Source organism: Frankliniella occidentalis, unplaced genomic scaffold, assembly GCF_000697945.3.
Source record: "Frankliniella occidentalis isolate FOCC.00 unplaced genomic scaffold, Focc_3.1 Scaffold41, whole genome shotgun sequence".
Classification (NCBI taxonomy): Eukaryota; Metazoa; Arthropoda; class Insecta; order Thysanoptera; family Thripidae; genus Frankliniella; species Frankliniella occidentalis.
Window position 1 is genome coordinate 793,770 of NW_026267171.1, and position 20,134 is coordinate 813,903.

The window sequence follows — 20,134 nt, forward strand, 5'->3', positions numbered from 1 at the left end:
CCAACATTAACGGGCTCTCTTTGAAAAGGCCACGGCCCTTTGCGGTTCGGCCGCTACGGTGGAAGAGTCCATGCTGGAGGCCCAGTCACTGGTCGTCATGCGACGCTTCACCTGCTGGCTGGTGCTGCTCGGTGGGTAACCGTTCGGTTTGAGTCCTTCCCTGGGAATAGAACAACTACGATCTCTATTTGGCTTGTTTGACAGCTGCAGCGGCACAGCAGTGCGCATGGAGCACGGCCTCCGCCAAGGCGACCTCGAGGGCGCGGCCGCCGACCAGGAGGGCCTCGCACTTGTTCCGCGTCCCGCACCGCCTCGAGCAGGACGCGGCCTTCCAGATCGGCGTCAACCTCACCAACGCCACGAGGGACATCGTGGCGGGGCTGCCCGTCGACCGCATCACCCTGGTGTTCGACGGCACTATCGGTGAGCAGCGTCTCGATTCCGTCAACCGCCACCAATCGACCCTCAAACCAGTGCGAAATGACCATAATATCGGTACGTGTCGACACCATTTTGAGAGTTATTTTTCACTTTCATTGATCTCGCAGACGCCAGATTTCGAAGGCTGCTGCCCGTGTCTCTGCATCTGGCTGACATACTGACACAAAGCTACAGCATCAGTACGCAGAAGCTCATGGACGAGGTCATCATTAACAGCTTCTGTAAACGTACTCGCCTTTTCGCGATAAAACGGTCTTATTTTGTGGACTGTTATAAATCGTGTTTTTTTCGCAGTACATCGATCACATACGGCAGACCATGGCGAGGTACGAGGGAATGACGAGCATAATTTTTTGCTCCCGGAAGTCGTCGGAAAAGCTCATCAACACGGTGAGCAATACGCTCCCGAGCGTTAATCTATTCGCATGAATCGTGAGACAGTTTGTCCAACGCACCTTTATTCCGCTTGCAGATCCGCAACGCCAATCTAATCCAGCGCAACATCCTCTACATGTTCTACTACGAGCTGTGGCCACCCAGTGATGTTTTTCTTGGCGCTTTGCAGGAGGCAATGCGTGTCGCTGTCATTTCCAACCCTCGTCCGGGAACGTGAGTTGAGTTGTTTATCTCGAGACAGCTTCTGGAGAAATCCACTTCTTCTGCTACATGTTGAAATAAGAAAGTATGTATTCTCGAAAACCCCCTTTGATTTCAGGTACAGAATTTACTACACGCAGGCGACCCCGGAGGGCAGCGGGACCCTGAAGCTCGTCAACTGGTGGAGCTCCAGCGCGACGCTCTTCCGGTACCCGGTCCTCCCCCCTGCGTCGCGCATCTACACGGACCTCCGCGGCCGCACGCTGCACGTGCCCGTGCTGCACGTACGTGTACTCCATCAAAAGCTCGCTCCGGCAGCCTCCCGAGGGGTACCTCACTTTAAAAAAATCAGTGTGCACCTTTAGCAAGAATCAGAGAAAAAACACAACAGAAACATCAATAACAATCGGTGTACACTTGAATTTATAGTGAATACCCCTCGCGGCCCCCCGCGTCCATAACCTCTGCGTCTAATGCAGAAGCCGCCGTGGAACTTCGTGACCTACACGAACAAGACCTTCCTGGTGGAGGGCGGCCGGGACCACGAGCTCCTCCTCCTGCTCGCCGACAAGCTGCACTTCCGCTTCGACTACTTCGACCCCCCGGAGCGGAGTCAGGGCTCCGCCTTCGTGGAGACCACCGACCACAACAAGACGTTCCCAGGGATCATCGGTCTCATCAGTGAGCGGGTGAGCAGTGAGGCGAGCGGGAGGTGAGCGAGGGTCGCGAGGGTGGCGTGGATTTTTGCAGCGACAAAACTCTGATCTCGTTGCCGCAGCGAGCGGACCTGGCGCTGGGCGACATCACCATCACGTTCGAACGGAGCCAGGCAGTCGAGTTCTCCTTCCTTACCCTGGCGGACTCGGGCGCGTTCGTCACGAAGACCCCCAGCAGGTTGAATGAGGCCCTGGCACTCGTGCGTCCCTTCCAGATGGAGGTTGGATTCGCCTTTTCTCGTAACCATTTGACAAAAATACCCAACCACTTACACGAAAAACTCGCCCTCTCGCAGGTTTGGCCGGTCCTGGTGCTCACCATGCTGCTCACCGGCCCGCTGCTGTTCGGCGTGCTCGAGGCGCCCCGGCTGTGGCGCGGCAAGGCGTGGATGGCCAAGCGCGGCCGGAAACGGATATCGGACAGGAAGCTCTTCGGCAACGCCGTGTGGTTCAGCATCGCGCTCTTCTTCAAGCAGAGTGCGTCAATTACCCGCTCACCGCTTACCCAAGGCTCAGCCCTCTCCACCCCCTGGCTCACCGACTCACCCCCTAGCGCACCCACCGACCCACCTCTGCTTCTGCTTCCAGGCGTTCGCGGGCCCGAGGACAGCCACCGCGTCCGCCTGCTCACTATCCTCCTCTCGTTCGCGGCCACGTACGTCATCGGCGACATGTACTCTGCCAACCTGACGTCGCTGCTCGCGAGGCCAGGGAGGGGTAAGTGTTCGGAAGGAATCCAAGTCTGAGAGCACGGCATTCTGTGTGTTCAGAGTTGTGTATTATTGTGTTCAGAGCGACCCATCAGCAACCTAGAGCAGCTGGCGGAGGCCATGGAGACGCGGGGCTACCAGCTACTCGTCGAGAAGCACTCATCGTCCTACAACGTCCTCGAGGCAAGTTTTGCGCGGCCCCGAGACACCCCCGGTACACTGTTGGAAAAAACACAAAGTATTTAGCACAGTCGGTATCGGTGTTTTGATTTCGGAGTACGGGAATGTTTAACTTGGAGCCTTGCGCACAACAGTAAGGAAGTTCGGATGTCCTGTACCTCATTAAGTAGGGAAATAAATCATGTACAGGACTTTTAACAGTGTAGGAGCAGCAGTGAGTTGGGACACGACACGAGACAAAGTGAATGCAGCGAAACGGACGATAATAGCGATGATGGATGATGAGCTCGGTGTGACTCCGTTCGGACTCTGTTCGTTAGAGCGGTCGATAGTGATGAGGTGGTCGAACGAACACCCGCCCTCCCGCGCGACCGAGTGCCCTGCACGCAGTGCATTGAACCCCCACCCCGGCCGCTATCAGGCTATACTGTACCACTATCGACGGTTACAATCAAGGAGAAGCAGGGCAGGGAGGAGGGGGGGTGTCATTATATAAAGTGAATAACGCCGTATAAAGTTTAACTACCAGTCATCATATTTCGCGGGGCGGCGCGTCGGCACGCTGGGCGTCGTCGGCGGGGTGAGAGCGCCCAGAGCGCCCGTGGCGCGGCCAGACGACTCGCCCGCGTCGCCCGGACGGCGGGTGGGCTGCCCGCCCGCACGGCGCCCGGCTGACGCTCCGCTCCGCCCCGCGCCCCAGAACGGCACCGGGGTGTACGAGCGGCTGTGGCGGCTCATGCTGCGCCAGCGGGAGATGGCCGAGGTGGCCAGCGGCGAGGACGGCATGGTGCGCGTGGGCCGCGAGCCCAACCTGGCCATGCTGGGCGGCAGGGAGACGCTCTACTTCGACACGCGGAGGTTCGGCGCGCACCGCTTCCACCTCAGCGAGAAGCTGTACACGCGCTACTCGGCCATCGCCATGCAGATCGGCTGCCCCTACAGCGAGAGCGTCAACAACATGTGAGTCTACCTGCTACCACACTCAACTAGCTAGCAGCGGTCGGCCTTTTCCTTTGACTTTCTCCTCCTGTCCACAGACTGATGCAGCTCTTCGAGGCGGGCATCCTCACGAAGATGACGGAGGAGGAGTACGAGAAGCTGGGCGACAAGCTGCACGATCAGGGCCCAATGCTGCCGGAGCGGACCGATGGCGCCGGCGACGAGGACGGGCAGGGCGACGAGGAGGGCGGTGACGGCGAGGACGGCGCTGCCACCACGCTGACCCCAGCCGACTACGGCTTCTACCAGGAGGACGACTACTACGACTACCCCCAACCACAAGACTACGGCGCGCCGAACTGCCACGAGGTAAGCTGGCGAAAGCTGCGTAGGGGTACCAGAAATATACGCCATTTTTAGAGGTTGGTGAGATACCGCAATCATCTCAGTAACTCCATTAACTCAGATGACTGTGAAAATGTACTACACCACCACAACACCCAACCCTTTGTTCGTGGACAGGGTTGCCCCCAACCGTCGGCGCCGTCCGAGACGTCCACCGCGACCCCACCCACGACGACGACGCCAACAACGACGACGCCCATCGCCCCGGAGGGGCCCGCGGAGGGCAGCGAGCGGGAGGTCAAGAAGGGTGGCCGGAGCACGTCGTCCACCGACGAGACGCTGAGGCCGATCTCCATCAAGATGCTGCAGGGCGCGTTCTACGCCCTGCTGGCGGGGTACGTGCTCGCCGGTGAGTGCTTGCCCTGCTGCACGTTGAGCCCATCGAGGGATATACTTCACTGTAAATTCAATTTTAAATTGAAGTTTTTCTTAACCTTTTCTAAAAAAAATCTGAATGTTTAATTGATTTTTTCAATTGATTTCTTCTTAAATGTTTTGACTTTTCACTGATGTCTTGACCCCTTTGTGCGCAGCCCTCGCGTTCTGGTCGGAGCTCGCCACCAAGCGCCTGGAGCGCTGCTCCTGCCACTGCTACGCGGCCACACGCGCCTGCGCCGAGCGGCCGTGGGTGCGGTGCTGGGTACGGTCCTCCGCCTGCTGCCGGTGCTGCGACTCGGTGCGGGGCCACGCCGCCGCCACCAAGCAGCGCTTCAGGCAGGCCGTCGCCGCGGCCCTCGTCATGCTGCGCGCCAGCTCGGACGAGGACGACGACGAGGAGGTTGACAACGCGTCCGTCGCCGACCGACCGGTCACGCACGAGTACCTCAAGGCCTACCTGCGCAATGAGCAGCTTCTCCGTCGGCCGTCCAACACGACGTCGTCCTCCTCGTCCGCGTCCGTGTCCCAGCAGACCTCGTTCGCCACATTCACGACGCATACGCGAACCTCGCGGTTCAAGTCCTCGTCGAGGTCGTCTCCTCCGTCTTCATCCCCTGGCAGCAGCATCTCGTGTATCAGGCCATTCATTAATTAAAACAGTTTCGATTGACGACAGTTTATTTTATTCTTAACAACAAAGCTGTAATAAAAATAAATTAGGAGCTCTAGTTCTCTTTACACCAGCCAACCGTTTGGTCTAACGACACATGTATTCTTGACGGCTAAAAGTTTGTACTTTAACTGTTGCAGTTTGGCTGCCCTATGTGAACGAGTAAAAATAAAGATACTAAGTACAATGTACTCGTACAAAGTCAGTCTCACAAAGATGAAATCTCTCACGCCCCAAGACCGTGAAGCTTCCGGGAAGACACTTCAGAAAAGTCATTGCGAGGGGTAATACTGAAAACGCTAACCACGCCCCACTCGGTGGGTTAGACGGCGGACGCCACCGTGGTCTTGTGGGTGGCGGGCTGCTGGGCGTCTAGGAGGGCCGGGTCGTCGAGGTTGGTCTCCAGGTACATAGAGCGCGCCCTGTCCGCCCGTCCAGGCGCCGGTGTCTTGTTTAGCTCCTCCAGGAGGCCCTGGCCGAGCTCCAGTGCGGACATGGACCCCCTCTTCTTGGCGGTCTGTACCTTCTCCGGCTCCAACTGCGGGATATCCGACATCCAGTCGGGCACCTTGTAGTCGTCCAAGTTGAGCTTGGCTGGGGCCCCATTCGGTGAGTAGGTCAAGGTGTTGTTGAGGGGCTGCTGCTCGGCGCTGTCCGAGCCCCTCGGGGTCCCACGACCCTTGGCGCGCCCGCGCACCCGCAGGGCGATAGCGTCCTCCAAGGTGGCGGGAAGCTCGGACCCGAGGGTCTCGGGCAGCAGCAGCGAGCTGCTCGACACGGCCAGAAGCAGGGCGCCGATGAGGACGAAGGGCAGCCACGCGCGATCGTCGTCGCCAAGGTGCATCACCTGCGGGGAGAGGAGGTTGCCGACACGGCCCATGAAGCCGCAGATACCGAGGGCGGCGGAGCGGATGCCGGTCGGGAACAGCTCGCCGGTGTAGATGAACATGGTGCAGAAGCAGCTGACGAGGGTGGCCTTGCACGCCATCACCAGCACCAGAGCGGGGATGCCGCCGTCGCCGCCCGAGCCCACCAGGATGAAGGCCACGCCGCAGGAGGCCACCGACGAGCAGCCCAGGAGGACGGATAGAGGGATGCGACGGCCGAGCCGCGAGAGCGCGACGAACGTGGCGGAGTACGCGGCCATCTCCAGCGCCGCGCCCAGGGCGAAGTTGGCGAAGCGGTCACCGGTCATGGAGGGCATGCCGAACGTGATGACGTAGTACGAGAGCGCGACCGTGAACCTGCGGGCGGGTGAGCAGCGGGGTTAGCAAGAGGGCTACAAATTGCACATCATGCACTCTTACTACAGTTGTTTAAAGAGATTTTCAAGCCCCGAAATTTTACCCAGTAGAAATGGCCCAATTGAAATATCTCCAGGAAATTTTGAAAATAATGAAACTGATAAGGGAAAATTTTAGACATTCACAACCAAAAAATTCTTTACAAATTTCCCAAAAATGCTTGTTTTGAAAATTAATTTGTGTAACTGCATTCGGACGCGCACACTCACCACACCCCGACCATGCACAGCGTGTAGAGGCGCAGCCCGCCCGCGGCCACCAGGTCCAGGACGCTCACGGAGGTAGACTGGCCGTCGCCGCGGCGGCCGGCATCCTCCCGGGGCAGCGTCGAGAAGCCGTCAACCTCCTTCTTCTCTCGGTAGCTGCCGTGGCCGGGCAGGCCGCGTTTGAACGGTGGCGAGTGCCCCCTGCGAGCAAGACAACACACGTCCGCGAGGTGAGAAAATCACGAGCAGCTTTCGGACATAGCTAGCTAAACACTCCCGAGCTGCTCAATGTCCCACCTGGAGGCGAGCCACAGCCGCGACTCCGGCACCCACGGCAGAAAGAGCAGCACGGCCAGGGAGGGCGCGGACACAGCGAGCTGCAGGTCCCTCCAGTGCGGCAGCAGGTAGGCGAGCGCCGACAGCACCACCAGCCCCATCGCCCAGTAGATCTCCTGCACCACGCCCACCGCCGTGCGCAGGTGGCCCGGGAACAGTTCCATGAGCAGCGTGAACGTGGTGCCCTGCAAGCCCTGCAACACAAAATTCAACGCTTAAACTAAGACAAAAAGAATAACAAACAAAATTTGCATTTTTCAAACAAAGCGATTTCTTAGTGGTGTCGTATTAGGCTAAGCAGAGGACGATGAAACTGGTTAAACCACCCAAACAAGGCTGCCGTTCGGGGGGTTGCCCGTTCGCTAGGGACCCTTCCTTGGGCACCATGCTCTTCTCTGATCTAATCTTGTCCGGAGGTTGGGGTTTTTCGTTGAATGCACAATAATATCGCGGTACGGAGCTCGGTACGCGTATGGAAAAGTCCGCGCGCATCTTATCAGTGGGTGCTGCTGCCGATGACCTGGAGGCGCCTGGAGGCTCTCGGCTGCTGGAGCTGATTGCGAAGACACTGGTCGCGTCAGTCGCCATGGAGAGGTCCGCGGCGTTGGTCGCGCTGGTGCTGCTCGGGGCGGCCGCGGTGGCCGCCGACCCAGAGTCTTACGCGGGGTGCGTTGCCGACACCGACCCGACAGGCTGAATGTACGTGTGGCAAACACGTCGGCCTCTACGCTGATCTCATCCCGCGTCGTCCTGCTGCAGGTTCCGCGTGCTGGCGGTGGCCCTGGAGGACCCCAACGGCCACAACATCACGTCCAAACTGCTGCCCCGCCTGCGAGAGCTGGGCGTCGAGGACTCGTGGGGGCTGGACCGCGAGAAGATGAAGGTCGCCCTCATGGTGGCCCCGGACAAGGTGGCGGCCGTTGTCGCGGCCCTCGAGGACGCGCGCCTGCCCTACCAGGAGCTGTGGTCCGACGTGCAGCAGTGAGTGCGGGCATACCGCGGGGACCCACAGGGCAGCTATAACACTTTAAAGATTGGTCTCCATCGCAGGATCCTGGATATCGAGGCACGGAAACGAGCGGGAATGCCGCAGATTCGGAGCGAACTGCCGGACGGCCATGTCACGTTCAATCGCTTCATGCGCTACGAAGAGGTGAGTCGAGTGTGGTGGATGGCTGAACAAGCAGACCGAAGCACAAAGAACGAGAATTGACGAGGAGTGCCGCATAGATCGAGCGCTACCTGCACCGCCTGGCGCGGGACCACGCCGACCTGGTGACGCTGCAGCCGCTGGGCCGCAGCTGGGAGGGCCGCGCCATGACGGGCGTCCTGGTGTCGCTCGGCGGGAACAAGAAGAGGCCCTCCATCCTCGTGGACGCGGGCATCCACGCCCGGGAGTGGATCGCCCCCGCGTTCACCCTGTACCTGCTGCAGCAGCTCGTCGAGGTGAGGGAGAACCGCCACCTACTCGAGGACCTCGACTGGTACGTCCTCCCCATGCTCAACCCGGACGGCTACGAGTACTCTCACACTACGGTGAGTGCACCCCTTTGTTTATCTAGGGATCGTCCAGAAATTACGTCTGTTTTTCTTAGATTCATTCGGCCAAATTCTGGGAGCTCGGCGCCTGCGAGACTCGGGGTAGGCCACCCCGCAGTATTATCATGCACTGCATCTAAGATGTTGCCTACCTACCAGGCGCTATGAGGGCTAGCAAGGGCTGCACTAGCTGAACTTGACGGGTTCGTGGTGGCAAATGACCGACGTACTTTCTGGATGACACCACATTTAAAAAAAAAATCGTTTGGTTTTTTTTTCTCGTCATGTCTTTTACTCAACCAGAACCGCATGTGGCGAAAAAACCGCAGCAACGAGAGTGATCCATGGTGCCGTGGGGTGGACCTCAACAGAAATTTCGACTTCCACTGGAATTTGAGAGGTGCGTAAAATCCTTCTCCTCCGAGAAACTGTCTTGGATAAGTTAAACTCAATAACCGAAGTTGTCACCCCCAGGAGATGGCGCTGCCCAGGCGTGCAACATTGACTACCCCGGGCGTTACGCTTTCTCTGAGCTGGAGACGAAAAATCTTCGCGACTTTATTCTCAATAAGAACAAGGACAAGTCTATAAAGCTGTACCTCACCATGCACAGCTGGGGCTGGGTAAAAAATAATTGAAACTCTAAATAATTGCCGACCAAGCAAAATGAGAAATAACGCACATTGATACACGGTATTTTTTTCAGTTTATCTTGTTCCCTTGGTCGTACACGAAAGAGCATCCTAGTAACTACGACGAGCTGCTGAGTATAAGCAAGGAAGCCAACAAGGCTATGGTCGCGGCCGGATCCAAACACTTCCGGGTCGGGTCGCCGCCAGACATCCTGTGTAAGTCACCGGGCGATGGCGGCGCGCGGTTGGTTTAGTCAGAGTCAACACATGATCCTCACCGCTCCCCCACTTTGCAGACGCCGCCCCGGGGTCTAGCATGGACTGGGTGATGGGCGTGGCCGGCGTGGACAAGGCCTGGTCGCTGGAGCTGCCCGGCGGCGCCGGGAGCGGCTTTGAGATCGAGGAGGCCAACATAGCCGCGACCGTGCGGCCCGTGTTCGAGGGCGTCAAGGCGTTCGCCAGGCACGCCCGGTAAGGGCAGCCCATAAACTCACCTGCACGAAGACGCCGTGCAGCGTCCGCAGCACGGCGAAGGCCTCCAGACTGGGCGCGAACGCCACGCCGATGCCCAGCACGGCCTGGCCCAGCACGCAGCCCGCCATGACGGGGCGGCGGCCCAGCCGGTCCGCGAGGAAGCCCGTGGTCAGCGCGCCCACCGCCACGCCCAGGAAGTACAGCGAGCCCATGAGGGGCTGCAGCGCGGCCCGCGAGCACACCAGCATCCACTGGAGGAAGGGCACAACAACAGCATCACTTACGTGTATTCATGTTACTACCAACCTTTCAGAAAGCACCGAGGGGTCTTTTTTCTGTAAATGCAAGCGTCTACCAACTTTCTGATTTTTTTAAAATATTTTTTTCCTCCTCTTTTTGAGGGGTGAACACTGATGTTTTCGAGTGAAGTACCCCTCGGACATCACCCTGTTTCCTTACCTCAGTGACGATGGTGGCGTCGTCGTCGGCGCCCAGGAACACGTACCGGCCCGTGCAGTTGACCTGGCAGTCGGCGGGCGACGCCACGTAGTTGCCGTCGGGCGCGAGCTCCATGCAGGCCATGGGCGGCCTGTACGCCTGGAAGACGTACATGGCGTGGTTGAAGGCGACGATCATGTGGTGGGAGCTGAGCATCAGCAGCAGCGCCCACAGCCGGCTCGGGGGCAGGTCGCCCCCCTTGAACGCCACCCACCATCGCGCGGACTTGCACATTTCTGCAAAAACACACCAGAGCAGCGTTCACTTACTCATGCGGCACGTTCCGGACACAGGCTCGCGTTTGGGGGGTCCCCACCTCCCCACCGACTCCTGACCCCCCCCCGCCCCCCCCCCCCCCCCCCCCTCCCCTCCCTGCCCAACTCCCTCTACCTCAACAACCTTTACCCAGTGGCTGGCACGAGCCTCCCCGAGAAACCTCATCGATTGCTCCCAGCAGGCTGCCCCCCTGCTTTCCCCGCTTCGATCAAGAACTACCCCCTCTTCGTCTCCTCAGCAGGTGTCCCTCCTCTCGATCTGAGTCCGGCTCGGACGGCGCCGGTCGGCCTGGACGCTGCGGAGCGCGGGACCGCCCCGTCGCCCACATCGGCGCGCACACGCGTTTACGCGCCCAGCCCGCCCCCTCCCCCTGGAGGCCCCGCTGACGGCGCGGAATCGCGTCGTGCGCGACCTGCATGCGGTGCTCGGAAAAGTGCCAACGCCGGCCGACTGTCGAAAAACGACGCACTGGAGCCGATCTACTTTTACTGTTCTGTTGGACACACCCACCCCCTCCTCCTAGCGAAGGAGCAGCGATCTTCGGGGAGACTCGATCGTTTAGACCCAAAAAATCGTCACCAGCACCGAAACATTGTTGACTTCTGACTCTTTTCTGTCCGTATCTCATCTCCTCGCTGGGCCCGCTAGCAGATAAATATGTTTCGGTGGTCCCCGAGGAGGCAATGACGGCGGGGACACTCCATCATCGAGCTGCTCTCCGCAATCGAAGGTCATTGTCAGCGAGCAGCTCGGCGAGCAGCTGCAGCCTCACGCTATAGGACTGCTGGACCCCGCGGCCGCGGGACGGACGCACTGCCAGAAGGAGGAGAGGGCGCGATTTCTGCTGATGAGCGCGCTTTTTTTTTTGCCGCGAATGCACCGACATAAAGACAATGAACCGATCGCCGTGACACTCGCGAGCTGGCGCCGCGCGCGGTTGGCTGCCCTGGCCGGACTGCGATTGACTGCGATACGTTACGATACGCATGTCGCAGGTCAGGCTGCGGGGGCCGCGGGGGCCGCGGGGGCCGCGGGGGCCGCGGACGCGCCGTGAGCCGTGACGCGCGGCCGAGCGTACACCCAGGGGCGCCTCAGTGTCACCAACTGCTGCTGTGCTCACGCTACTGCATGCACAGCAGGTGACCCCGCCAGGACTTCCCCCTGGGGTGGGTGGTGGTGGTAGGTTACCTGCACTGCACTGCTGCCGAGCTGCGGAACCGCATCCGCGACGAAGACTCGCGCCCCACTCACACACTCACACAAACTTACACTCACCCTCTCTCTCTCTCTCACTCACACACACGCACACACACGAGCACGCGCGCACTGCTGACGGACCTCGTCAGCCGTCAGCTCACTTGCTCGGAGTCGGTCGACGGACTGGGTCGGCGCCGGGCCGGGGTTGATCCGGAGGCAGCTCGAGCCCGCCCGCCGCCGCCAGGGGGCGCTACCGGCCGCGGGGGGCACGCGGCTCCTCATTCAAATGACGGCGCGGACTGAGGCGCCGCGGACGGACTGGGCTGGCGGCACGGCCGGCGGGCGCGTGGCGGCGGGCGGCCCTTCCCGTGGTGTAATGCGGGTGGCCTATCGACAGGGAATAGCCGTGCGCCACCCAGCAGAGAGAGAGGCCCTATTCTTCCGGCAGCGATGAGTGTATTTCGGTACGCCACGCGGGAAGAGCGACGCGAATACCCCCCCCCCCCCTTTCCGCTGTCGCCACTCTCTCTCTTGCTCGTCTGTCGGACCCGCGCGCGCCTAGGGCGGGCCCCGTCGCGACGACTACGGCGAGTAGCAAGGCGCGAACGAGGAGAGCGGACGGACAGAATGTGACCGACAGCTGATTGCTGATTGGACAATGCGGAGGGCGACGGCTCTATTGAGCTTGCATTCATTTAGACACAGCCAGAGCACATTTTGCATATTTCTTCGCAAGGCGAGTCGCTAGGTTTACCTGGCATTGATATTCTCTGTATCGCGTTAAGTTCCGTGCACACGGTGTACTTGCTTTGTTGTCCATGCCAGCCGCGGGCCTGGTGCGTTCGGTCGGTCCCGTGTCCACGTCCACGCGGGACGGGACAGGACGGGACGGCACAGGACACGACGCGGTGAGCCTGGCCAGGGCAGTGCTGTACGCTACAGCAATTTGCTTCACTTCCTATGCCGGCCGCGGCACGGCACGCTGGTGCAACAAACGTGCTGCTCTCCACGCCCCACCACGCCCTGCCGCTGACCGTCACGGGGCGCGGGGCGCGGCGGACTGGCGCGACACGAGACTCGCCGTCGCCGTCGCCGCTCGCAGGCCAGGCCGGAGACATTTACATGTTTTACTCTCCGCATCATCTATTTTTAACCGGAGCTTTCCTTGTCGTTTTCCGTCCCGCCGCGACTCCAGAGTCTCTTCCAAACGCAGTTTCATCCAGTTCAACTGCTTTTCGTGAACAGGTCGATTGATCGTTAAAAATGAATAGAGAAGATCCGTTTATTTATGCTACCAATCCCGTTCGTGGCCGGCGCGTTCGCGTTTTGACCCCGAGCTGCTGACCTCAGTGACACTTTGATGACACTCGGGGTATCAACGCGCGCCACGCGAAGGGCGTAAGCTAACGGAGATACTCTGCCCCGACAGGTTCTTTCGGCGGTGCGGTGTAGCGCAGTCTCGAGGTGGTCGTGGGGTATCAACATAAAGCCGCCGCGGGGTCGCCGCACCAGCCGCACCACCACGCACCAGGCCAGAGGCGCGCGCTCCGCTTCCTCATCAAGCACCCCGCGCTCTGCCACACGCGCCTCGCGCCTCACCACCGGTGAACTGCCCCCGCGCCGCCGCCGCCGCCGTCGCACAGTGCGGGTCCCCCCGCTCGCCCCCGCTCCACTTCCCGGCGACGCCGGAGAGAAACCACAGGAAGTGGTTGTTGTGCTGATGTACCAGTAAAAGCTTCTCCAGCCCTCGCTCTAGAGGTTCGCAACACATCCCGCATAGTGTGTGTGTAGGGGGGGGGGGGGCACTCAGGTTGTTACAGGAGGTATGCCCACATGATGAAAGTAAAGTGTCCTTTCGAACGAGAGGGAAAGGGGAAACTGTTAAAAGAATAGGTGGTAAGACGTGCGATTCGAGAAGTTACTGTTCGGCAAGACAAACTAAAATGTCACCAGCATCAGCAACAGTTGAATTTCGAGCTTTTTCGAATCACCGGGTACTACTTCTTCTTACGTATTCATACGCCGATTCAGGTTCATGTCCACTTCCGGTCCGGTCAGTGTTATTTCAACCGTGTCAAAGTGTCAATGTCAACTACACCTGTCAGCGTGTCCTGTAACTTTCCATTTTGTAACTTTTATTTCATCTTTTAACAAAATTACTACCTGTTCTTCGAAGATTGATGAATTAACTTCGCCTGAAGGTAAGAATTACACCATTAACAACATTAACAATAAACTGGTGAAAGGGTTATGTCACACTTATCAGACATGAATGCAACATGAACTGCACATTAAGTATGAATGAATATTTTTTGAATGTGATTTATTTACATTGGCTAAAACGTGCTCTGGAAAGTTCACAGAGTAGAATTCGAAAGATTGTAATGTGACTGACTTACATGAAGAATCTACTGAGGTGTGCGATACATAGATCATTCAAGTTAAAACTTATTTTTGAGGGGTGAGAATATCATGCCCATGCACAGTCCATTTTCTGTGTCAATTACACAGGTTACCTGCATATGCTATTGTCTAAGCCAAATGTATTTTACGCCAATAACTGTCGGAGCACCTTGAAGTTTTTGTAGTTGGCTAAATTTTTTAAATGTCATTTTACAAGCAAAGGTCCTGGCAGTGCGCTTCAATACTTTAAATAAAAATATTGCTTATTTTCTTTAATTCCAAGTACATCTTTTCTTTTACAGTAAGGCAGCTGCTGCTATTCAATGATCTGGTTGCTGGTGGTCAGGCAAACGCTTCTGAGAGTCACTTTCTTCTGGTGGTGTTGCTACGGCTGATACAAGTTGTACTGTGAGTAACATCAGAGTCAATATTCTCGCTTCACATCAGGCTCTCCTCCCCCTTCCCTTTGAAAAAGGAAGCGCTTTCTGAGGCAGTTGCCTGTCGAATATTCGCGTTTCCGACTGCTGTAGACAGGAGGGCTGCCGACCGGACATTGACAGCTGGCTGGTGCCGCTGCGTGCACGTCATGTAAAGGCGCAGCAGCAGCGCGCCGATGCCGATGCCAGCGATTTTGTTTCGCGAAACGAAAGGTCCCGCCTCCCCGCCCCGCGCGCCCCGCCCGCCGAATCTCATCTCATCACATCACACGTCCCGCGTCCGTCCCTTTTGATGTGGGTCCCGGGGCGCCCGTCTGTGTGGGTGTCGCGGGGTGCGGGGCGAGGGGCTGGAGTCGCATCCCGAGGCGACGACACGAACCATTATCCCTCCGCGTTGGCCAACAAGGTGGCGGAGGGCGGGGGAGCGAGTGGAAAGCGAGAGGAAAAGCTCTTAAGTGTGGCGCGGGTGCGCGCGGCCAGCCCAGTCCGCGCCCAGGACCCGCCCGGAGGACAATGCCGCGACAGGTGCTCCTGCTGCTGGCGTGCACAGCCGCGGCGTGCCAGTGCGCGCCCAGGGAGGAGGACGAGTCCGCCCAGAGGTAAGAGCGCCCCGTGAGCCTAAAGCGCACCCCCCGCCCCGGCTGTAGCTGACGGCGCACTTGCCCTGCCCGACCAGGATGCACGCCGCTGAGCCGCAGGCGCAGGCCTCGGGCAGCGAGCGGCTGAACCTCGTCTCCGCGAGTGGCTGGCGGCCCATTCACGACGTCCTGGCGGCCGGCTCGTCGGCGGCCAGCGGGGAGCACCGCCTACCCAGGACGCCGTCGTACGCCGCCCCGCTGTCTGCCGCCGAGCTCGCGCGGCCCAAGGACCTCCAGAGGACGTCCAAGAGGGACCTGTCCGTCGAGCGCAAGGAGCAGGACCGGCAGCGGGTCGACGTGGTGCTGCCTGTGGGCGTGGGGGCGCCGGGGGCGCGCGCCACCAGGGACCCGCTGCCGCCCAGGACGGCGCCGTGGGACAGGCCGCGCGTCGCGCCCATCAGCGAGCCGGACAACGACGTGGAGTCCGTGTACGGCTACCGGTACGTAGAGTGAGGGAGGCGGCTGCGAGGATCTTGAAAGGCACCCTCAGCGAACACCGGACCATCCTGCCCAGATACCCGCCCCCGATTCTCGGCGGCCCCGGCCTGCAGGCCGTCGCGGCGGGACCCTCGCCGACGGCGCCCTTCTGGGAGGCGGCGTGGCTGCGACGCCGCGAGCGTCTCCTGCAGGAGCTGGGCCTGCCGTCGCTGCTGCCGCCGCCGCCCTGCCGCTGCGCCCCGGTCGACCCCTGCCTCGGCTACCTCCCCGACGGGAACCCGGGCCGCTACCGCCTGGAGACGGACCCGTACCGCCTGGGCGTCGGCCCCTACGGGCTGTACGGCGCCTGGGGCCGGCCGCTGCACAGCCACAACTCTGCGCCGCTGGGGGCGGCCCAGCTCCACGACAACCCCAACTAGTGCGATGTGCTGCCCAGCGGCCCCTCTGTGTGTCTGTTTTAGGGGCGTGTTCTATCGGACGCGATCGTTCCCCCTCGCCCCGCCACCACCCCTGCGCTCCGACTCCCTCTGGTCTTTTTTCCCTGGAGGGAAAACGGCGTCCCTTTCAAAGAAAAGCGCGTTACGCGTCCTGTCCGCCCTCGCACCGCCCCCGCGCCGCTCCGCACTGCCCCGCCCCCCGCTCCACCAAATTCCGCCGGCGCTATAACGTGAATTACTGCGTCGCGGTCCCCGACTTGGTCTCTCCCTGGAGACCAACCACCCCGCCCAGCTGGACAAAGACCTTCTTGTGCTTCCCCGAGAGTTGTGAGCGCCGCCCCTCCCCGCCAGGCGCAGTGTCTGACAAGGATTCCGCCCGCCCCGAGGATGGCGACACGGCGTGCCGTGCCGGCCTCCCGTCCTTGTCTTGCTGGAGGAGCTACGCCCATCGCGACGGGCCGGAGAGGAGGAGAGACTGCACTCTATTCTGCCCGAGCCCGGCGGCCGGCCCGGGCCCGGCAACGGCACAGCCTCCGAGGCCCGCGAGCGGCGTTCGGTTTGATTCTGAGATATTACATCTGAGTCTGCCGGACATAAAGAAGGCCCTGCTGAGCACCGCCGCACCGGCGTGGCTCTGGGAGGCCTGAGGCCGTGCCGGGGGGCAAGCTGATCCGCCGGCTGACGGGGGAGTTTTAGCCGTATAGACCCCCCTTCCCCCTACCTCACCCCCCTCCGTTTTAGAGAAGAGTTTAATGGAGGGGGGGGGGGAGGGGGATAGTTGGGAGCCCAGGAGGGGGCTCGGGCCGAACGGAGGGGGCTTAACTGGCGAACCCCTTTAATTCGCTGTGCCGTTCACCCTCCCGGGTGCTATTTTCGGCTACGGTAGTCATCACTGACAAGCATAGAGCACGGAAAAAAACAACTTTATTCTATAGAAATTTGTCTAATTTTGTGATATTCTAAAAAATATGTTTCTACTTGTATTATACTTATATCTAATCATTCCATAGGATGCTTTTATTCAATTCGTTGTGCCCCTATAATGCGCTCTACACACACGTCCGAGAGGAAAGGGCCGCTTTTCCTGTCGTTTCCAGAATAGACTCGCTCTGAAGACTCCTCCCCTCCCCCTTCTCTCTCTCCAGCTGTCACGCTCGTGTATTTGTCACAATGTGCGGCGCGGCAAGGTGGCCGCGCCACGCCACGCCACGCTGCGGGGACGCCGCGCTCACAGATTTAGAGACAGTTCGTCAGCCAGCGAGCGCTTGACCCCGCGCTGAGCAGAGCAGCCGCTTCCTGTTTCGGGAGCCGCTACGTACTGGATTACATTGGGGCCTACATGGGGACTACACAGGCTACAGTACATAGGGACTAGCAGCTCTGGGCGTGCAGGGGGGAGGGGATCTGGGACACGGCTGCCACCCGCCATGCTGCGCTCCCATGCCTTTCCTCCTAGTCCAACGGGACGGGCCTAAGCTGCTTACACCACGATGCGTGAAACACAAGCCAATTAATCTTTGATTGAGGGAAGTATTGAAAAGGCATTAATGTACCGTTGTCGTCCTGGGCGGCTTGGAGGAGGATTGTTGGACACTCGCTGGACAACACGGCGGACGTGTGGGCGTATCAGGCTTCTGGAGAACATGCTGGAGGCTGTCTGCTTTGTTCGTACTGGACTCGGTAATTGTGATGACTGCATAAACCCGTGTAACTCTTCACAGCGCATACAAGTGTAACGGATTTGTTGGATAATAAACCATGTTGAGAAGTCGTGTGGTTATGTGAGTGGTGTACATTCCGACCCGGCGGCCCCGCCCCAGCGCCATGTGTCACCACGCCCGCCCCACAGGGCCCCGTGCAGAGCCGCGCCAGAGCCCCGGCTCCAAACGACTTTGGGCGGCCCTCAATTCTAACGCTATCATTACCGATTAGAGGTAAATCCCAGCATGCAGTGGATGGTGAACGGTCCCGGGGACGTGTCCGGGCGATAGCGCCATCAGGAAAGCAATAATTCCTTGTTTTTTTCTGAGGGGGTGGGGGACAGAAGACCCCTGACGTCACACACACACACACTCGGCAGTATTTCCTCTCTCGCTCTGAACAGATAAGCTGGAGACGATGTAGGGGAGGACGGAGCCGTGCGCGTGTTATCGATACATGAGGCGCTGACCGGCTTCACTCTGCAGTCGGTATAGTAACACTAACACTGACTTTAGGGCGTGTGAAAGTTATTTGTGGACGACTGCATTGTCATCTGTAAGCGACGAGAGTCGTGGAAAGAAGGCGCGGCCCTAGCGGAGGCTCTTGGCAAAGAGTTTAACAACGTCCCGGCCCTGCAGTGGTGGAGGCCTGTCCCGAGGCCCGTGGGGGGTAGGGAGGAGGAGGACGACGACTACTCCTCTGCGGTTCTCACTGCAGGCCTCGTTGGTCGAGGAGGGAGGAGAGGGCCGAAAGCCGAGGCCCCCCGGCCCGACCCGCCCGCCTGTAGGCCGAGGCCGAAAGCGTAACAGGCTGTTAGTTTTCATTTGAGTGGATTTTGACCGCGGGCGTGGCGGGGCGTGGCGGGGCGGGGATGGGGTTGGGTCCAGCCCGGCAGTGCGACTCGGCACATCCTGGCACTTGTCGTGCCGGCCCGGCTAAAGGCTTGGGCTGGAGCTCCGCCCCGCCCCGGCCCGCCCCGGCCCGCCCCACCGCGCCCCACCGCGCCCCACCACGTCGCGCCCCGTCCCCCGTCTACCCGGAAGACAGGAATTAGCTCGAGTGCCTGTGGACTGATTGGAGCTGGGAGGGACAGGTCGTTCCCCCCGCGAGGAGGGGGCAGGCCGCGGCGGGCCGTTGGGTCCCCGTCGGGGGTCCCCGTCGAGTGGGGAGGGGCACCCGTCACGTCCCCCGGGGACTCTTGCACCTGCTGGACCCGCCATTCCCATCGTATTCATGCGACATTCGATTGTTTTGCCGTTCGGTGTCCTCCGGGGCTCAACTACTCTGGTGTGGAGCTTCTATCTGTTTGTCCCCGAGACAATCTACTCTCTGTCTCAGCCAAAGCACGATGAACAAGCTCCTTCCCCGGCTCGGCTTGGCTCGGTCGGAAGGGCCGGTTGAACAACCCCGCCGCCGTGATCCGAGGGAAGCGACAATCCCCCGCCTTCTTGCGAGACGCGCGGCGCGGGCGCCGCGCACTGCCCGCCAAGCCGAGTAGGCGGACCTGACAAAGAAGGAGGAGCGGCGCGCGAGCGACGCGCGGCCGGATGAGAAAAGAGACGGAAAAACGGAAGAGGAAGGGAGGAGGATGGGCGAGAAAAAACGAAAGGGGAGGAAGGCGGGGGCGAGCCAGGCACTTTGGTCCCTGGCGCTGCCGCTCATAGCTCCTTGTATCGCTTCCGCAGTGATCCGCCGCCGCCGCGCTTTATGCCCGCCCGGCCGGCCAGTAGACACTCCGAGCGACCCGAGGTGGCCATCGACGCCATGGACTCAGAAAACAAAGACAATAAATATTTCTCCCGTCGCGAGAATTTTCTTGGCGAGCCCCCTGGCCCCGGCCGGCCGGTTGCGGTGCCGTGATACTACACTTTTCCGCGACTCCTCGGGATCCAATCTGCCCCGGCCAGACCGACCAGGCGCGCCAGCAGTGTTCGGCGGGGCGGGAGGAGGAGGAGGAGGAGAAGGCCCCCGCGCCGTTCTGTTGGGACGACTCGTCGCGCGTCGCCGACTGGAAGAGATAGCGCCCCGTTTGAGGGCCGGCCGTACGGCGGGGCCAGGGGTGAGTCCTCGGGGGCAGCAGGGGGTGTTCGGTGACGCCGCGCCGCTACAGAAGAGAGGATGGTGACGACGAGGAGGAGCTGTGGCGGGGCGGGGCGGGGCGGGGCTGCCCGTTGACGTTGGCACTGTGCGCGTGACTGCACTCGGTCTTCAGGTGCAGGCGCCTGCCGCAGGTGCCGGGGCCTCCCAGCGCACCCAATGTTTGTGTTCCGCAACTTTATTCAGTCATTTTCATAAACTTAAAACATTGTGTCGAACCCATTGTTTCTTCCTTCGTCGTCCCGCTGGCGGGCTGTGCTTTGCGGCTAGGCCCGTCGTTTGTTGTTTGTTTCATTTTATTTTCCGAAGGAATCCGCTGGACTCTGTGTTGTGCGGGGGGTGGGGGCTGTGCCGGTGTACACGAGGGCCTAGCGGCGGGGCGAGAGGCGCCAAGCCGGGCAGATCCCCAACCACTACAGTGTGGACATGGGCGTGTTGAACGCAATAAACGTCTAGTCTGGTCCGAGTGGCGTGGTACGGCGGGG

The 20,134-nt window shown here is 60.2% G+C and overlaps 5 protein-coding genes across 9 annotated transcripts in view; 4 read left to right on the forward strand and 1 right to left on the reverse strand.

Moving 5' to 3' along the window:
* Positions 1-12: 12 nt before the first annotated feature.
* Positions 13-5,037, forward strand: LOC113203284 (ionotropic receptor 40a). Of its 3 annotated transcripts, none has more exons than XM_052266703.1 (15): positions 13-131; positions 205-423; positions 549-643; positions 736-831; positions 914-1,050; positions 1,157-1,322; positions 1,518-1,727; positions 1,817-1,975; positions 2,051-2,231; positions 2,343-2,471; positions 2,547-2,647; positions 3,345-3,604; positions 3,682-3,952; positions 4,106-4,337; positions 4,522-5,037. In XM_052266703.1, the coding sequence occupies exons 1-15, from the start codon at positions 71-73 to the stop codon at positions 5,019-5,021; spliced, it is 2,817 nt and encodes a 938-aa protein (XP_052122663.1). In that variant the 5' UTR covers positions 13-70; the 3' UTR covers positions 5,022-5,037. The 3 variants fall into 3 exon arrangements, with proteins under 3 accessions (XP_052122663.1, XP_052122664.1, XP_052122665.1); XM_052266704.1 differs by having other exon boundaries at positions 4,106-4,323; positions 4,522-4,912; XM_052266705.1 differs by lacking the exons at positions 13-131; positions 205-423 and having other exon boundaries at positions 471-662.
* On the reverse strand, positions 5,027-12,516 carry LOC113203283 (solute carrier family 22 member 6-like). Of its 3 annotated transcripts, none has more exons than XM_026417872.2 (6): positions 12,253-12,516; positions 9,987-10,261; positions 9,548-9,778; positions 6,844-7,076; positions 6,550-6,747; positions 5,027-6,280 (listed from the first exon to the last, which is right to left on the reverse strand). In XM_026417872.2, exons 1-6 carry the CDS (start codon positions 12,257-12,259, stop codon positions 5,359-5,361), a joined length of 1,866 nt encoding a protein of 621 aa, XP_026273657.1. In that variant the 5' UTR covers positions 12,260-12,516; the 3' UTR covers positions 5,027-5,358. The 3 variants fall into 3 exon arrangements, with proteins under 3 accessions (XP_026273657.1, XP_052122667.1, XP_052122668.1); XM_052266707.1 differs by lacking the exon at positions 12,253-12,516 and adding an exon at positions 11,490-11,789; XM_052266708.1 differs by lacking the exon at positions 12,253-12,516 and adding an exon at positions 11,074-11,265.
* LOC127749269 (zinc carboxypeptidase-like) lies at positions 7,293-9,553 on the forward strand. The gene is made up of 8 exons (XM_052266710.1): positions 7,293-7,548; positions 7,642-7,863; positions 7,933-8,035; positions 8,113-8,418; positions 8,725-8,821; positions 8,896-9,044; positions 9,128-9,269; positions 9,350-9,553. The coding sequence occupies exons 1-8, from the start codon at positions 7,355-7,357 to the stop codon at positions 9,526-9,528; spliced, it is 1,392 nt and encodes a 463-aa protein (XP_052122670.1). The 5' UTR covers positions 7,293-7,354; the 3' UTR covers positions 9,529-9,553.
* A 943-nt stretch (positions 12,517-13,459) lies between the features above and the next one.
* LOC113203298 (gastrula zinc finger protein XlCGF57.1-like) overlaps positions 13,460-20,134 on the forward strand; it is a 10,554-nt gene continuing 3,879 nt past the window's right edge. Inside the window, exons 1-2 of the mRNA XM_026417910.2 lie at positions 13,460-13,699; positions 14,204-14,309. Coding sequence (XP_026273695.2) covers positions 13,534-13,699; positions 14,204-14,309 — 272 coding nt within the window. The 5' untranslated portion in view covers positions 13,460-13,533. The remainder of the gene's footprint in view (positions 13,700-14,203; positions 14,310-20,134) is intronic.
* On the forward strand, positions 14,590-17,710 carry LOC113203301 (uncharacterized). Its single transcript, XM_026417912.2, has 3 exons — positions 14,590-14,937; positions 15,015-15,416; positions 15,491-17,710. The coding sequence occupies exons 1-3, from the start codon at positions 14,852-14,854 to the stop codon at positions 15,831-15,833; spliced, it is 831 nt and encodes a 276-aa protein (XP_026273697.2). The 5' UTR covers positions 14,590-14,851; the 3' UTR covers positions 15,834-17,710.

What these genes read in the sequence shown, in the direction of transcription:
- LOC113203283 (XM_026417872.2), bottom strand. An exon ending in ACGCCACCATCGTCACTGAG is followed by an intron (nt 9,779 to 9,986) that starts GTAAGGAAACAG and finishes CCCTTCCTCCAG; the next exon opens with TGGATGCTGGTGTGCTCGCG. An exon ending in TGCACGGCGTCTTCGTGCAG is followed by an intron (nt 7,077 to 9,547) that starts GTGAGTTTATGG and finishes TTTGTGTTGCAG; the next exon opens with GGCTTGCAGGGCACCACGTT.
- LOC127749269 (XM_052266710.1), top strand. Translation starts at nt 7,355, where the DNA reads ATGGAAAAGTCCGCGCGCATCTTATCAGTGGGTGCTGCTGCCGATGAC. An exon ending in GCTTCATGCGCTACGAAGAG is followed by an intron (nt 8,036 to 8,112) that starts GTGAGTCGAGTG and finishes AGTGCCGCATAG; the next exon opens with ATCGAGCGCTACCTGCACCG. An exon ending in CTTCCACTGGAATTTGAGAG is followed by an intron (nt 8,822 to 8,895) that starts GTGCGTAAAATC and finishes TGTCACCCCCAG; the next exon opens with GAGATGGCGCTGCCCAGGCG.
- LOC113203301 (XM_026417912.2), top strand. Translation starts at nt 14,852, where the DNA reads ATGCCGCGACAGGTGCTCCTGCTGCTGGCGTGCACAGCCGCGGCGTGC. An exon ending in GAGGACGAGTCCGCCCAGAG is followed by an intron (nt 14,938 to 15,014) that starts GTAAGAGCGCCC and finishes CTGCCCGACCAG; the next exon opens with GATGCACGCCGCTGAGCCGC. An exon ending in GAGTCCGTGTACGGCTACCG is followed by an intron (nt 15,417 to 15,490) that starts GTACGTAGAGTG and finishes CATCCTGCCCAG; the next exon opens with ATACCCGCCCCCGATTCTCG.
- LOC113203284 (XM_052266703.1), top strand. Translation starts at nt 71, where the DNA reads ATGCTGGAGGCCCAGTCACTGGTCGTCATGCGACGCTTCACCTGCTGG. An exon ending in CGTCCTACAACGTCCTCGAG is followed by an intron (nt 2,648 to 3,344) that starts GCAAGTTTTGCG and finishes CCCGCGCCCCAG; the next exon opens with AACGGCACCGGGGTGTACGA. An exon ending in GCGCGCCGAACTGCCACGAG is followed by an intron (nt 3,953 to 4,105) that starts GTAAGCTGGCGA and finishes GTTCGTGGACAG; the next exon opens with GGTTGCCCCCAACCGTCGGC.